Source organism: Ailuropoda melanoleuca, chromosome 13, assembly GCF_002007445.2.
Source record: "Ailuropoda melanoleuca isolate Jingjing chromosome 13, ASM200744v2, whole genome shotgun sequence".
NCBI classification, from domain to species: domain Eukaryota; kingdom Metazoa; phylum Chordata; class Mammalia; order Carnivora; family Ursidae; genus Ailuropoda; species Ailuropoda melanoleuca.
Genome location: NC_048230.1, coordinates 15818364 through 15836281, shown reverse-complemented (window position 1 = coordinate 15836281; position 17918 = coordinate 15818364). Strand labels below are relative to the sequence as shown.

The 17918-nt window shown below is 40.1% G+C and overlaps 1 protein-coding gene and 1 long non-coding RNA gene across 3 annotated transcripts in view; one reads left to right on the top strand and one right to left on the bottom strand.

Annotated features, from left to right (window-relative positions):
* The window catches only part of LOC117795562, a 31893-nt gene extending 20703 nt beyond the window's left edge, over positions 1-11190 (bottom strand). The window contains exon 1 of the long non-coding RNA XR_004619626.1: positions 11095-11190. This is a non-coding gene — a long non-coding RNA (uncharacterized LOC117795562). The remainder of the gene's footprint in view (positions 1-11094) is intronic.
* Positions 1-17918, top strand: part of ANKFN1 (ankyrin repeat and fibronectin type III domain containing 1) — a 385668-nt gene that overhangs the window by 337046 nt on the left and 30704 nt on the right. For both annotated transcript variants that reach the window (XM_034640636.1, XM_034640637.1), the window contains exons 14-17: positions 1845-2060; positions 11139-11305; positions 13936-14086; positions 15663-15831. In XM_034640636.1, coding sequence (XP_034496527.1) covers positions 1845-2060; positions 11139-11305; positions 13936-14086; positions 15663-15831 — 703 coding nt within the window. The remainder of the gene's footprint in view (positions 1-1844; positions 2061-11138; positions 11306-13935; positions 14087-15662; positions 15832-17918) is intronic.

Sequence of the window (17918 nt, the reverse complement as noted above, 5' to 3'; positions counted from 1 at the left end):
CAATCTGCAGGACAGCCAGAGTCACACTAAGATACAAATTTGTACAGGAAATGATAGGGGACAAAAGAAGGGATGGTAAATTCTGAGAGAACTGGGAAAGTCCTCCCAGAAAGGATGAAACCTAGGTGGAATCCTGAAAAAGAGTTAGTGTAAGCCAGGGCAGTATTCCAATTAGAGCATAAAGAAAGCCCATACCTACTTGTATGAAGCTTGAAAGTTTACAAGTTTACAAAAAATTTCTCATGCGTTGTTTCACTTAATCCCCAAACACTCTGTAAGGTAAGAATTAGCATAAGGTCGACCCTTAATTTTAGATGATGAAACTCAGGGCCTGAGAGGGTAAATAATTCCTCAGAAGTCTAAGAGTTAATGAACAGCAGCCACTCTGAAACTCAACACCAGTGTAACTAAAGGCTTAGCAGCAGTGGCAGTGGTGTGCTGGAGCCAACTTCTACTGGCTGGAGAAAGCCAACTGTCAAATATTCAGGAATTCTGAAAGCCTGTTGTCAAACTCTTGGTAGCCTGGTAGCTTTAAACTAGCTAGCATCAGTGGGAGAATTTACACCACAGAAATTGGCCTATGTTGTAAATCAGGCCCTCTTTTTTTGATAGCCAGTTTACCAGTTTATTTACCAGTATTATTTGGCAGCAAACTGCCTTTATATAAAACTGTATTACTCCAGAGGGCTGGATGAAAAGCCTTACCCAATTAACTTCTCTATGATTTAGAAGTCAGTTACTAGAAAGGAATAATCTGAATGATTAGGTTATTTAAAAAAAAATAATGATCCCACCAAATGTTTATATATCAGTAATTATTTTGAAATTTCTTACTTATGTGTCCAGTTCTAATGAGGAAAAATAAAAGATATAAGATACAGTCTCTACCTGAAAGGAACATTCCCGTGTTTTCATAGCTGTAGATATGGACCAGCTGGCTCATTCATTTTTAGGTCATCCGTGTCACTTTTTCAAGTTCCGGTTCTACTTTCGCTCTCCTGCTAACAGGTCATCAACATTTATCAGAGTTCACCAATGGCAGCTGGGAGCTCTGAGATGATTTATTTAGATTTTTGAAAAATCACAGACATAGAAGTAAAAGGGTATTTTATCCTATTCATCCAGTGTTCTAGGTTAGAAATCTTCAAACCCTGCATGTTTTTTAAAACTCTGTTTATTTTAGTAACATCTGCCTGGGCCCCTCCATATTTGATGTGGCATCTTTCTCTTCCTACCTTACTAAAAGTATTGTCTACCTCAGTTGACCTAGCTCACAAACAATTTTAATGTAATTTTAAATAAATAGAAACCCCTGAAATTCAGATAAGTCAAACCAGGCCAATCTCCCAATTAAAGTATCTTGAAAGGAATGTGCAGTCATTTGGGGACCTGTACAATGTGCTACATTGTCAATTCACTTCTTCATTTTAAACAACCCCACTTCATACCAGCTTACTGTAGATCTCTTGAAAACTCCACAAGTGGCATACTTGAAATATCAGGCATTTTTCTTTAAAACATCTGGGATTCTCTTCAAGTGCTGGTAACTGAGGTCTATGTGCTGGTGTGTCTATGTGGGTAACAGATATTTACAGATATTGAATTTGCTTAAAAAAACATAATTTTTGTGCCTCTTTATAATCTTTGCAGGCTTATGGTGAAGAGATTTTCTTTGAGCTTCTGTTAAGTACATTTCTGTGGTGCCACATATTCCAGGTTTAAGTTTTCTTTAAAAAAAAAAACTTTTCAGAAATATCAGTTAATTATGCAGTGTCTTTTGTTGCAATTATGTTGCTTTGTTTTCACAATATCATCCCAGCTACCAGAAATCTATTTGTTTCTAGAATTTACTTGGAACACACAACTTGGGAAGAGTTTACTATGAACCCATTAAAGACCGGCATGGAAACATCCTCATAGTCACCATCAGAGAAGTGGAGATGCTCTATTCATTTTTTAATGGCAAATGGATGCAGATCTCAAAGCTACAAAGCCAGAGAAAGTCTTTATCAACACCCGAGGAGCCAACGGCCTTAGACATTCTACTGATAACCATCCAGGTATGTAGTCTTTTCAGTTTTCTAATACCATGTATTTAAAGTTCCAAACACACTTATTGAGGCTCTAGTGAAATATACCAGGAGCCATTTACAAATGCAGTGATGGAGTGGAGAGGGCCCAGAGGTACTTCATTGCTTGTATTCCACACACAGGAAAGATTCAGAAGCTTATTTTTTTATTTATCACTCTCCAGATCTGGAATTCATCAAGCAATACAAGTGGTGAGCACTCTGAAAACACCCATGACCAATGAACCAATGAGAAACTTTGAGACCAATATTTGAGTAGGGGCCTATAGGTAGTATAATCAAAACATTATACCAATACCTGAAGGGACTGTAATAATAATACATTTCTGGACTCTGTGTGTGTGTGTGTGTAAAACAGTGAACAAAAATACTCTTAACACCTATTTACTCATTTGTTCCTTATAATGCTTCCCTGGGTCAGAGAGGCATGATTAAGTCCATTTTAGGAAAGAAATGACTGAGGCTCAAAGAAATTATACGACATATGGCCACACAGAGAGGTGCCGTTAGTGAAGCTCTTCACATGTATGAGTCCCTTCCAGTGCCCTGGCAGGGATCCTAACAATTTTGTATCCTTCTCCTTAAAGAAGGCACCAAAAATTGTATTCACTTCAGTCCCCACAAAACTTGCATTTGTCCCTGGGCACAGAGCTAGATAATGGCAGGGCTTAAACCTAAACTGTGATCTTCTGACTAGAATCAGGCTTCTTTCTGCCATATCACATCACCTTCCCGGGCAGGAGTTAGGATTGCAGTCATGAGGGACTAGAGATGAAATACAGGATCAGAGATTCACCTGAAAATAGAATAGCCACCAAAATTCAAAATTCGGACAGTTTAGATCAAGATTCAGGCTGGCTGGCAAAACCAGGATACAAAGCACATCTTCTGCTCCTGAGTCCAGCACTCTCTCCACACCACCACACCCCTCACATGTTCTTGTTCCTCTTTCCTTCTTCCCTCCCTCTCTTTCTTCTTTCTCTCTCTTTCTTTCTTTCTTTCTTTCCTCTCTCTCCTTTTTTATTTTCTTTTTTTCTTTCTTTAAACCCAGTCATGGGGATGAGTTCTATAGTACTCACCAGTTAGGTGGTAAAGCTGGCAGAAACACCTACCTTGATTGAGCCCTGTGCAACCAATGGCATATATATACAAGACAGCTAGCCCAGAGTAATGGGAAAGAAAGGGCTCTGTCCCACATAAACAAGCCAAACCCCAGCCTTGGTGCCTGTAGCCCTTCATAATCTCCCTAAAAAGCTAAGCCACCAATCCACTATCTTATTTTCATTCCCCACCAAGGAGTGTTTGATACAGTAATCTCCCTTTCCATTCCTTGCACTAGCCCAAACCAGAATGAAGTCCAGTGTAGCAAAAGGTAAGCTAATTGGTCAAAGCCAATACCTCTGGCTTTGATTTTATGGAATTTGGGTTCACATGAAATTGACAGAGGGTGTGGGGGGGGGAAGGTGGGGGCAGAGAACACAGACACATCCATGGCTCCCCTCTTCACCCTTTATAACCAAGTGCTAAAAGAAACATTTAAAAAATCATAATAAATTGAGCTTTTACAGGGTGACTAATATACTAATCCCCTATAGGGATAAACTGGGGTCTGGGCTACCTTTGCTCCTAGAAACAAAGCACAGGCCCCAGCATGATATAATACCTGGTTTCTCCTAGACTTACTATATTAAAAATGTGTTACAGGTGCAGAAAAATTCCAATCTCGCAAAAGGTTGTTAGAAAAAGAGACCAAAAATAGAGGCAAGATCAGGTTTCCACACAGATTCAAGTGGAAAATTTACCCCCTCTGACTGGCACATTTCTGCTAGATGTCACTCCCACCCACCCCCACTCTCCTTCTCCTCCTCCCCCTTCTTGTCTCTCCCCTCCTTCCATACCGGTCTTATACTGGAGAGAAAATGGGGAATGAAACTACTGGGGCTGGTATCCAATCACACCTGGTCAGGAGTTGGCCCCACCAACTCAACAAGGAAGTAGTCACAAGTTTTGATGTTTACCCAAAGCAGGCTGGTAACTTCTCACAATTCTGGGCCACAAACCACTCTCTTCTCTCATGGTCAGTAGAGTGATGACCACCAGGCCTTCAGATGGGAAGCTTAGGCTTCTTCCTGCCATATCATAACACACACTGAGGCACCACTTTGGAATCTGGCTGACTGGGTATGATTCCTGACTCCACCTTGTCTAGTTATGTGACAAGGGCAAGTTACTTAATTTCTGATCTCTCATATTTCCTCCTGTGCAAGAAACTGTACTTCATAGGGTTCTAATGAAGATTCAATGAGTTAATATGTAAAGCATTAGAAGAGTAGCACAAAGTAAACACTCAATAAATGTTAGTGATCATTATTATTTCTCTACTCAGAAAAATCCAAACAATGCTTGACCCTCCTCAGAGCATACCTAGGCCATCTCCTCCCATCCCTACCCTCCCACAAACCCTGGTACCGACTCAATCATCCCTGGGGGCATTGCACCACTCCTTCTATCTTTCCATAAGAACTAAGAAAAAGTTGTATAAAAACTGTATAATCTGCAATGGGGTTTTCAAAACAGGTAAGGGCTCTAACAAAATCTGGGTCCATAACTAATCTACTAATCTCTAGGGCCCTAAGGAAGTTCCAGGGTCTAACCCTCTCAAATTCCTGATCCTCTCAAATCCCAGACCTTCATTACAGGCCTTTCTCATATCTAGAAGAAAGAAATCCTAAGAAAGAAAGAGAGAAGAGAGAGGGGGGTAAGAAAGAAAAGAGAGAGAGAGAGAGAGAAAGAAAGAAAGAAAGAGAAAGAAAAGAAAAGAAAAGAAAAAAGAAAAGAAAAGAAAAGAAAAAAAGAAAAAGAAAAAGAAAGAAAGAGGGAGGGAGAAGGGGGAGGGAGGGAGGAAAGAAGGAAACAAGGAAACAAAGTTGTCTGGGAAGGGGAAGAGAGTTATTATGAACAAATTAGAGTCCCTCTGAGCAAACAAATTGGCAATGAGAGTATTTCCAATAGGGAGGCCCCTTTCAGGTGCTGAGTTACTCAGACATTGATCTCCAGGGTCACCTTAATAACTGGAAACTTCACAGGTGAACTCTCTTTGAAGATTAATCTTTCACATTCATACTGTATCTTCAAGTTTATAACACTTTGTCACATCTAAAATATCATTTGATCTTCGTGAAAACCCAGTGAGATTGAGTGGGCAATTTTATTGCGTCATGTTCACAGATGAAGCTACAGATTTCAGGGAAATAACTCCTCAAGGTCAGATCAGCCAAAAAACAGCATAGGAGAAACCAGGACCCAAATCTTCTGACTCCTAGCCAGGTCCCCTTCCCATTCTGCCAAGCTGCTTTACATGCCCTCTCCCTCCTTCTCTCTGAATCCTTGGGAAAAAAAAAAAGTCTGATCTTAGAGAAGCCCATGAAGCTTGCCTTCTGTCCCCTCCAGCCCTGTTCTCCTTCTCCTTCTCCTCAGGTGTTCCTTGTCACCGTGTCTCTTTACACCTGCAATGCCCAGGACCTGCTATCTCTTCTGCCCTTTTCTGATGTTGTTTCTTTTTTCTAGCACATTCATGCTCTTTCTAGCTCCAAGCAGCCCCTAACGTGGGAATCAAAAACTATAAGAATCAGGAAGATGAATGAAAATAAGCCAATGGAGCTGGACATGAGGAACAACTGGGTTCACACAAAAACTTGTTTAGCAACGTTCATAGCAAAATTATTCAAGTAGCCAAAGAGTGGGAACAACCAAATATCCAACAACTAATGAATGGATAAACAAAAGTGGTATATCCATAAATGGAATATTATTCAGCCATAAAAATGAATGAAGTACTGATCCATGCTGCAAAGTGGATGAATGCTGAGAACATTATGCTAAGTGAAAGAAGCCAGCCACAAAATGCCACATTGTACAATTCCACGTATATGAAATATCCAGAATATGCAAATCCACAGAGACAGAAAGTAGCTGAGTAGTTCCAAGGGCAGAGGGAGGAGGGACTAGGGCATGACAGCTAATGAATGCAAGGCTTCTTTGTGGAGTGATAAAAATGATCTGGAATTAGGTAGTCCTGATAGTCACACAAGCTTGTGAACACAGGAAAAAAAACACAGAATCTCACACTTTAAAGGGGAGAATGTTATAGTATGTGAATTTGAGCTCAACTAAAAAAAGAAACAAGCAGAAGCAACAGAGACTACAGTAATCCAGAGGGCCCTTGTCCCATCTAAAGAAGAGCCCATTCAGCCTTAGCTAACTGCAGTGGAAGAAAGTGGTCCCAATGTTGAAATGTTTTCCAGTTTTCAAAGAGACACTGGAAAATCTAGAGTTCTGAATTAAATCTCTTTATTTTTAAAGGTTAGAAAATAATTTAGAAAATTTAAATTCTTGGGGTGCCTGGGTGGCCCAGTCAGTTAAGCATCTGCCTTCGGCTCAGGTCATGATTCCATGGTCCTGTGATTGAGCCCTGCCTCGGGATCCCTGCTCAGCAGGGAGTCTGCTTCTCCTCCTCCCTCTGCCCTTCCCCCCGTTTGTGCTCTCTCTCTCTCTCTCTCTCTCTCGCTCACTTTTTCTCTCTCAAATAATTTTTTTTTTTTTTTGCAGTCCACATAATCTTGGGCCCACAAAGACAGGGCCACCATTTTGTGACCTTTGCTATCCCTGAACAATTCAGTTTCCATCCCCTCTGCAATAAAACAAAAGCCCTGTAGTTACTAGAAAAGCATCTATCATTCCTCTAACAAGCTCTTAGGATACCTGATCAATGGAGAGTGATTAGATATACCCTTCCTGGTCCCTGCACTAGTATAGTGTATTCTCTCCCAGAGGCCCAGCCCCAGACTCCACTACCTCTGGGCCTCTCACTTCATATTTAATAAACATTTTTTTCAGCACCAACTAGGTGCCAGGAACTCTTCTAGGTGCTATAGGAAAAACAAATGAATAAGTCAAGGTCCCTGCTCTCAAGGAGTTCAGTCAAGGGAGGGAGACAGACTTGTAAACAAATCAAGGTAATACAAGGCAGAATTAAACCAGAGCCTGATAGCAGTACAAACAGTGTACTATGGGAGCACAGACAAAGCAACTATTAATTCTCCCTGGAAATATCAGGGAAGGCGTTGTAGAAGAGGTGACATTTGGCTGAGCCATGAAGGGTACATTAAGTTCACCAGGTGGAGAAATAAAAAGAGAGAGAGAGAAAGAGAGAGAGGGGGTAGGGAGGAAGGAGGAGAGAGGGAGGGAGAAGGGAGGGAGAGAGAAAGAGAGTGAGGGAGGGAGAGAGAAAGAGAGTGAGGGAGGGAGAGAGGGAGGAAGGCAGTGAAGGAAGGAAGGAAGGAAGAAATTAAAGAGAGAGAATTAAATAGAGGACATGGTAGAGAATTGAGGCATAAGGTGGAAAAGTAGATCTAACCCTCCCTTGGGTCCACAATGGACGTTACACAACCCTTACCACATTGAGTTAGAAAAACTTGCTGTACATGTCTCTCCCACACACTGAAATTTGAGTTCCATGAAGGGGAGGGCTCATGTCTCATTGATGTCATTAATATTGTAGCACGACATCTGATGCATAGTAGGTGCCCAATAAAAGTTGGAGAGTGAATTCACGTACCGACAAAGAACCAAAGAAGAGAGATTAGGACATGTCTGAGGAAGGAAAAAGCAATCCATTTTGGCTGGAGATAAGAGACACTAAAGGACCATCATGGAAGTAAAGGCTAGAAAAACAGGTTAGAAGTCAAACCAGGCAATATATAGGCCCACGGGCATTGGATTTGGTTTAGGAGGCCTTCCTAGTGTACCTCAGATTATGTGAATGGGACAGTTTCTTTCTCTTCCCATACATTTCTCAGGCTCCAAAAACCTTCCAACTAACGAAGGATACATGACTAGTAAAGGCAGGAGAACACAGGCAGACGCTCAGTCTTTTTAAACAATGAATGAAAGAGTAAATTACTCCATCTAAGAATGGTGTTGGTTTTTACATAACCACAGTGTGTTCCTGACTCTCATTCTATTTGTGGTTAGTGCTAACCCCCACATATTTTTCTCTTACACCCATCCTATATTTGTACTCCTGGGTTTGGGTCTTTACAGGCACACTTTCTTATCAAGTTTCAACTCTAATTATGATAGGCTTATTTTTCCAATGCATAGGATCATTCAGAGCTTTATACTATTTTCTAGAAAATCAAAACCACAACAAATTTGGGACCTGCAATTTTGATACACACATTCTTCATTTCTTTGTCTGGAACATCAATAAATAAGCTAAGGAGATAGACCTCAGGACGAGTCCCTACTGGGCCATCACTCAACATGTCTACTCTTCCCACACCATCTCCATCATCCACAAATCTTCAACCCAGATAGTCAGCTTATTGAAGTACTGTGGTCAAGATTCTACTTTTCCCAGATTACCCAGTGAAACAGATCACATGGAGACTTCTCCCAGGTCTATGGATTCTGCTCTTTTGTTGTTGGAAATTAAAGCTGTCTGTCTGATTTCAGCCCTTCACAAAACCACGCTGACTTCTATTTAGTGTCTCAGGATTCCTGGGTAACTACAAATTGATTATTTGGTGGTTCTTTCTCATTTTGCCCAAAAATCAGTAAGTTGGCAGTCTTTAATTACCATGGTCATCCTGTGTTTCTCCCCTTCCTGTTTCAAAGATAGGTACATTTACCCTTTTCTAATCTCTAGGGACTTTCCAGATCCCCATCACTTCTCAAAAATAATGACCTGTGGGTTTGTGGCCACATCTGCTTGTACAGCCAAGTAACCCTAGGGTGCATATCATCCAATTCTGCTGATCTGAATACTTCTATTTCCCCTTCTCTCATTAACTTCTCTCATTTCCTTCTCTCATTTGTTCCTCTCTTATTACCTGTTCACTTCTCAAAATTTCACTTTGACTGAACTTCCTCCAGTCAACTATTTACCTGTGATCTTTTCTAAAGAGGTAAGACAGAAGACATCAAAAAGTTCTGCCATATCCATCTCCTGACAATAAAAATTCCTTCTTGATCACAAAATCCAGTTTTTCTAGTCTTTTTTTTTTTTTGGCCAAATATCATAAAAGTTATTTAGACTTTGCTTTACTGTACCTGCTAGTTATGCCTTCCTCCCAACTGTGACCATTCTTATTTTGTCCCTCTTCGGCTGTTCTCCTATGTTCTGGCTTAGGGACCTGTCCTGAGTTCCACATGTTGTGTATCTATTATATACAGAAATAGCACTAAGTACTAAGGACACAAAGCAATACAAAACATAGCACTGCCATTAATTTCATAGTCTGGTTCAAGAAAATGTTGAACATAAATGGGAAAAATAATAAGTACTCCTTCCTCTGTATGCCTCCATTGCCTCTACTATAAAACAGATTTCAGAATACTGTAGTCATTTGTTTACTCATCTTTCTCAACCTCCTCAAAAGTAAGGATCACATCATGTTCACCTGAAACCTCAGTGTCTCCTGTAGTGCCTAGAACTCAACGTTTGATAAAGGATGGGACAGAGGCGATAATACACAATAGCGTATGTTAGATGTTGCAGATGATGGTGAATTCTACAAAGGAGGGATCACTCCTTCAGAGTATACAGGTCAAGGAAGGCTTCATACCTCTCTGTTCCATATAGAATTCTGTAGAAGTTTAAATGTTTGATTTTCTCTTCTTTTTAATTTCCCCTGCATTTCATGGTAGGGTTGGTTCTTTTCACTCCCTTGGAAAACCAGCCTACACTCTGGCCTATAGGAATTCTTCCCTGACTCCTCACTCCTAACTCTGTGTTTCAGTTCCCCCAATGCCCAAAAGTTTAAAAAGGTCTTACCTACTGATACATATCTCTAATTATTCATTGAGTTCCTGAAGTTGTATAGGGAAGCAAAAGTCACAACCAAAATAGTTCACTAGAGAGCTGACCACATAAAAAACAAGACTCCACTCAAACATCCCTCTGTGCTTAACTAGGTTGGCACTTCCTGTTGCACCAACAACTTCATTCAGTCTCTGCTGCCGTAGATTATTATGATGTGAAAATACAATGCAAATTCAAGGCAAATCTATTACAAGACAAGTTTTAAAATCTTGTAAAAGATACAGAATTTCATGAAGCTGATGAAGATGATATGGAGACCTAAGCAAATCACAGGCAAAGCTACTGACAATTAAGAATCTAGCAGTGGTAGGCCAGTTAACAATCAAAGAACACAAAATGAACAAGAATCTTAGGAGAATGACCTGAATAACAACATTTTTTAAAAGCCAGGGAAAAAATATGAAGACTTCAAATACTCTTGCAAAAATACCCTCTTCATGATCATGTTGTAAAAGTTAAATGTGAGGAATAGCATTTCAACTATCATACAATTTTGTCTAAAGAAAGTAAGCCAAAAAAAAAAAAAAGGAATCAATACCTGATTCTTTCTTCATCCTCAGAATTAATAACTACAACTTAAGTGTTAATAATGTAAGATAAATAAATCTGTTGCTATTACTTTTTATTTCATTTTTCAAGATAAAGAATCAACCAAGTCTTTGTTTTTCTACTCACTCTAAAATTTTGATCCAATTTTAAATAATGTCATTTAATACTAAGACTTTTCTTAGATACCAATTATTCTGAAATAATGAGGCTTCCTGTACTGTTTCATCAGCTTTTACACTTGCAAATTTCTGTTTCCCCACAACTAAACGATAAGCCCTACAAGGACAGAAATTATGAATTCTAGTTTTCTAATTTCCCATTCCCAGTCACAACCCACACCCCTACCATGGCCCCAAACACTGAGGGACCTAGGATGGATGGATGCAGGCTCTGTTAATGACTGATCACTTAATTTGGAGGATAATTCTCCTGAAGGTAAAGCCTGGCTGTACCACCAACACGTCCCCAACATTCATGGTGGTATCCAGGGCTTCTCACCTAATTGCTTAGCTATAGCTCCTTTAATTTATGACACAGTGCACCTAAGAAAGGAAAAGGTTTTGAAATTACCTTTTCAAGGTGTTTTATGTGTTGTTTTGCTCTTCACCCTATAGGATATTCTCTCTTATCACAAAAGGAGTCATCAGCGTCTCTCTCCTGGATTATATCTGGGTTACCTAAAGCTGTGTAGCTCTGTGGATCAGATCAAAGTTCTAGTTACCCAAAAGTTGCCCAACATTCTCTGCCACGTGAAGATCCGTGAAAACAATAACATTTCCAAGTAAGTCATGAGGAGTCTGTATTTTCCTTGTGATGAAACAATGGCTCAAGTGATGGGTTTGATGTGTCAGAAGCAAACTGACACGCCGTAGTTTCTGTGGTGAGATGTCCCCGGTGCCAGCACACCGGGGCAGAGGCTTAGCTGCATTTTAACATTAGGATAAGGAGGGTTTGTGGTGGTGGTTGGTGGAAGAAGTGAGCCCATGAAGGAGGGGCACACTCCTTTCACTTTCCTCTCTATGGTATTCGTGGTGCAACCACCCATACTCAACTGGTTAATGAACAGATGCCCTTTTCTTTCAACATTCTATTTCCAGGATCTTTTCTTCACAACTTAGTAAGTCATTTTTTAAAAAAGTGTCACTTGTGGAAATGGGTTCTGGTAGAGCCACTGATTTCCCCTTAAAGAACCTCCCTATCCCCGTTCTCCCCACCCCTAACCTTCTGGCCTGAGGACTTTGTATGTTTCCTGTAGTCTTTATGGTTCTCTAAAGAAGAAAAAAAGTAACAAGGCCTGTGCTTCTGGAAACTGCTCTATGGTTTGGCATTATGGTGAATTACCCTGTTAGCTTTGGGAAAGTTGCCCAATCTTGGTAATCTGGCTCAGATTCACAACTAGCCCTCTAGCAGGCCTCTGAAAGTTTACTATAATGAATTGAATTGTGCTCAACCTGAAAAAAGGATGGAATAGATAAGAAAAGAAAAAGAACTCCCCAGGTTTCATCAGGCTTCACAGTACAAATTAGATCCCCAGATTCTAGTTCCACCTATGGATTTGCTTAACCAGAAAGGATTCTAATTTGGTCATTTAAAATTTGGTCCATAAAGTGGCAAGAGCTTATTAACTGTAGTGTATTGTTTATTAAATACTATTTGATGACAACAAAGGAAATGATGATGGGCTCTTCAAAGAACTCACTAGCTGCCATAGTCTCATCTTTCACTTAACTACACCTAGACCTTAAGTCTGCCATCTGGTGGTCACTTCTACAGCAACTTTGGTTATCTTATCAATCCTTCCCAAGAGGTTACATGGCTCATTTGTGGTTGACTCAGCAATGGTTACTTTCATCCATTTTCTAGATTTGTGTCTTAAAGGTTTAGACTCTATCTTTCAGTGGTTATACCAACTAATTTCCCCTTGACAAAGATCCAAGTTTCATCTTTATAAAAGATTCCAGTAGCCTTCACTCTTGCCAGTTCCATCTCCCTCATCCTTATAGACTGAACTGCTTAGTTAGTGGTACATGTTTCCTGGTATTCCTACTGGTAATTTATTCTCTAATTCAATTACAGATGCTATTTTAGCAATATGCTCTTTTAGGTTTTGTGAATGCTTGTACTAGTCAGAACCCCCTCGTTTAATTCAATATCAGTGATGGGAGAAAAGAAATAACTCCCAAGCAGGTTCTCAAAGATTTCAATTATTTGTGAAGCCAACAGCATACCAAATTGAAGTAGGATTTAATTTTTGTTTCTCTTATTGAGACAATAGGGTAGATTTTCCATAGTATTTTCCAGTGTGGGAATTGAAAGGAAACAGATATCTTGAACACAGAAACTTTGCTAAGAGGGTAGCTGGTTAAAAGAGATTGTTTTCTGATGAAAAGCTCATGTCACAGTTGATTTCATTTTCTGATGCACAGACTGGAGCCCAGGCTGGTATAGCCCACTGGGGAGAGCCTTCCAAGGGTTTTCACGTGGGTGGGAACACGTTAGCACCTCCTCTCCTTCCGTGTTCAGAGAGGAGGGCTTTCCTTCCCTCTCTAGCCTGCTCCTGAGAACATGTTGCTGCTCCCTGCAGAGTTAGGAAGAGGAGAAACTGGGCCAAATGAATGTGTTTAGAGTCTTGCGCTAGCATACCTGTGGAAACAATGTTCCCAGGAGGCGTTTACCTTGTTCTTTTCAAGCTCCTTTTGAAGCACAGTCTTTGGGGGACAAACCAGATGTGTTTTCTCCCACCATCATTCTTTTCCCCTCCCTTCTGCGTGACATTTGGAAAAGTTCATTAGGAAGGATTACAGAGCACGCAGAATAAAGACACAGATGACTGGTTTGAAAGGAGGATGGAAGCAGTGATGTGTGTCCCCTGGTTCCTTTTATTGGAATTGTCTGATGTTCCTGTTTGTGATTCTCCTCAAGCTCTTGGAAGGGGTAAAGAAACCAAAATAGTCCCCACGATTACAACAGGCCAGGGTTGAAATGTGCCATGTGGTTTGTTGCCTGAGTTGGACCAGAGTCCTGTGGTTACCCAACTGCTGAATTAACCAGCAGATGCCCCTGTGGTAAAATGAAGGGTCTCAGAATTTACAGAGGATCTTCAGGGAAAGAAAAATGAAGACAGTCAGGAAATTATTAACAAATATTTCAAAGCTCCAATCTCAGAAACTGATACAAATTAGACCTGCTGTTCTGAGGTATATGTGGTTTGATAGGTGAACTAAGCTTAAATTAGCAAAAGCTCATTTTAAACTCCATTTGGGTGGCAAGAAGTTCAAATTTCATGAATTGTATTGAGTTTTAACCACCAAAAATTGGTTATCCAGGTTCTGGACATATACACTAAAAATGTTCTGAGCTGTGTTCTGAACTTTTGTTATATTTCTAATTTTAACTTGACTCAACATACAGAGAGGAGTGGGAATGGGTCCAAAAGCTTTCTGGCTCTGAATCTATGGAAAGTGTGGATCATACTTCTGACTGCCCCATGCAATTGTTCTTCTACGAGCTCCAGATGGCAGTGAAAGCACTCCTTAAGCAGATCAATATACCTCTACACCAGGTACTAATCTTTACCATTTTTATCTTCTTTTTATGGATAATGGAAACTGCATTGTGTATAACACTTAAGAGGTAAAAAAAATACATATATATGAGTTCATTTTCATTGACTTAAATACCACTTTGCACATGCTGCATACTTTGAATTTGGCGCCTACAAGTGGACAAAGACTGCACTTCTGCCCCTTTTCTCTCTGTCTCCTGCATGTTGACTTCTTCCACAGTTCCTGGACCCAGCTTTATTGTGGTCTGGTCAAGCAAGGAAAAATCACCAGCTAGCCCACCTTGAAAAGACACCAAGTGACACCAAGTCTCAGCTTGAGGATAGCACAAGTCAAGGAGAAAAAATAAATAAGTATACACTGAGTTAGATATACAAATGATTTATTTAAGAACAGCAGACTAGTGGTAGTAAAAACCTATACCAATGGCAAGGTTATGCCATGCTATCTTTTCACAAATAGAGAATTTACTGTCACAATTATTGTCTTATCTAAATCCAAATGTGCAAATCTAACCTCCACTAATAAGCAACTTCAGGAAAAACTGTTGGCACAGAAGAGATTAGTAAAAGTTTATTAGGCTCTGTCTAGTAAGTTAACATGATGTAGCACTGGGCTGAATTCTTTTCTCTTTTTTTTCTTTTTGGCCTAGGTTAACCATCTCCCCATCCATACCCAGCACACACATATGCGTGCAGACACACACACACACACACACACACACACACGAAATCAATCAAGTTTAGCCCACAAAACAGGAAGACCATACAGGAGTGATTGGCTCTCTTAAATAACAGAGCAACAACCCAGAAGTGGCCCCTGACCCACGGACACAGGGACATAGATTAGAGACTCCAAGTGTTCTTCCATTGGGGTACTGCTCAGATTATAAGTTCATACCGAAGGTTTAGTCGAAAACAGCCAACACTGATGAAGAATAAATTGCACAAGATACCATAAAGGCACTAGGGGAGCAACTGGATTATTCCAGGGGTGGCCATGTACTAAGGGGGAGAAAAAAAGACACCAGCTCTACTTGTGACAGCAGATACTATTCAAGGGTTTCTTTAGCTTAGCAGGTTTGAAGCAGCTCATATTTCATTGGTGACTCTTGGGCTACATACACATGTTGGTAGAGGGCTGCCTAACTGCCTAAGAGTGCATACAATTTTTTTTTTTTTGGATACTTGTAAAATTTTTTCAGTCCTTGGCCAGAAACTACATTTTTCCCCCTTAACCAACTTAAATTGAAACTAGTAGATTTTTAATTCAATCCATTTTTGTTGCTTCATGTAATTATATTCATCATCTTGAAAAACCCACAGAATGCAATCATTTTCTGCTTTTATAAGAAGCATAAATGTTGTTTTCAGAGTTTATGTGGAACATTACTGCCTTAAATCTTGATTTTATATAGCATTATTAAATGGGCTGAACCCTAATATTTATGTTGTATAAAAATTCCAAGCTTGAAGTCGTGTAATTTTGTTAGATGTTTTATGCCAGTTTGGTGTTGTTTATGTAAGTGCCATGTTGTAACTCTCCTATTTTTCCTCCGCGCGTGTCCCTCTGCAGGCAAGGAACTTCCGCCTCTACACACAGGAGGTGTTGGAAATGGGTCACAATGTGTCCTTTCTTCTCCTGCTCCCTGCCTCAGACGACGTCTGTACAGCCCCAGGACAGAATAATCCTTACACCCCACACTCAGGGTTTCTTAACCTCCCTCTTCAGATGTTTGAACTTGGTATAGTAGCTTGTTTCACCTAGAAATATTAACCCAGCCTCCTTATAATAAAATCACAAAGTTATATCTGTTCCCCCTTGTCCCAGTGGAGGGTCAATAAATCACATGATGGCTTTGGCAACAACCCTTCCTAGAACTGTGTACAAGTCTGAGAGAAAGCAAAGCTCCAAGACTATGTGCCTGAGCAATAATTATTGAAACCCAGCTAAGGTCCAATGGAGAGGAGGGAATTCTAAACAGAGTGTTCAGTTATCAGGCTGCAGTTCTTGCCTTCCCTTTGCTTTCTTAAAACATAAATACAAGAACTGATGTTTTCATGAAAAGCACTGCCCCCTTCTCTCTCTCTCTCTCTCTCACCTCCAAATGGGGAAAAAAATAGTGAAATTAAAATGTAAAGTGTGTATCACTCTGGGAAAAAAAAAGTCAATCAGTAGTGCTGATTTATTAAATAGACTATAATATTAAACAGGCTCTAAATTTCTAGCAGACCATTTGAGAAAATTGACAGGATCTCCCAGGATGCAATATTGTGATTATAATGTGGGATTCTGAATGGTGGAAGATCTTTACTGACTTTCAAAAATGAATAGCCTGGGCCCCAGTTTCTCTAATTTTGCAGAGACCCCTGCTGCCCACGGAGAATGTGAATAGGGAGGCTTTGTCTCTTCCCCATGCTTCATCTTATAACAGGCCAATAAGAGGCAATTAGCAGGACTTCCATCAGTTCAAATGAATTGTAGGATTTGTGGGAGGGTGAGTACTAGATGGGTGGAATGGAGGCAGACTTTCTTTGGATTGCTCCCCAGACACCAGATTTAGAAGCAGACAAGGCAACTGCCATTTTGAGACCAGGGCATCTGAGTCTGAATTTATCCCTTGAGGATAAATGGATTAAGCCTTTCAGTTTCCCTTGCTCCGAGCAGTTCAGATGCCAAAAAAACTGAAGAATAGCAATTATTATTTTCCAGAAGAGGAAGAGTTATTAAGAGAAACCTGAATCAGATTTGTAGACTGGGACTTGAGAGTCCTGGGTCCTATATTGTGTGACAGTGGCAATCACTTAACCTTTCTGCACCTTTTCCGTCTCAAATGATTAATAACATTGGCCATACCACTCCCAAGAGTACTGGATGTAAATATGACCCCATCCAATGAGTTCCCCATCACAACATTCTTAGTCCATGATATGACCACACTGCAATTACAAAATATAATTTGGGTCATGGTATTTCATTTCAAGTCAATAAATATGTTTTAGATACCCACTATGGAGATTCAGAGATTAGTAAGACAAAGGCTCTGCCTGCGAGGGGCTTTCAGTATAGTGGTAGCAGTAAAATAAAGATACAAATTATTATTAAATGAGGTAGGATGTGCCAAAATTGTAAGTGATATTGAAAAAAGAAAAGGAATCACATTTTTCTAAAAGAAGGTATCAGAAAGCCACCTTGGAGGCGAGGATATTTGATGTGGGTGTTAAAGAATGGACAGGATACTAATAAACATGGACAACGAGAAAAGCTTTCTTATGGGGGTGCGGGCAGAATGAGTGAAGACATGGAACAAAAGATCTCAGAAACAGTCAGGAAAAGAACAAGCGGTCCAGTTTGGCTAAACCAGCGAAATGATGTGAGGAAACAGTAGACATAAAGAGGTATGGAAAAGTCGTGGCCATACTGGGCAGTATCTTAAGAGTTAGGCTGATGAATCTGTTTAAGATGGATTGAGAGCACGGTTGGGGGGATAGTTCAGGGGTTATTATAATAGTCCAGTATTAGGGCAGAAACAAACCCCCCCCCAAAAAAAGGAAACAAATACAGATGTAAGAAACATTGGGAGTAATATACAAGATTGAGCAACTGTTTGAATGAGAAAAGGTGAAGTCTAAAGACTTGTAGAGTACTACCATTGTTTTCAGCCTCAAAGACTGTGAGGATATTGCTGCCATTACCAAAGTAAGAAAATCAGAGAGGAATATGGCTTAGGGAAGAAAATGATGCTTTTAACTCTATCTTGAATCTGAAGGTGCAAATTCAACGTCCAAGTAGACATGTTCATTTGGGCAATAAAATTAAAGGAGAAAAGGT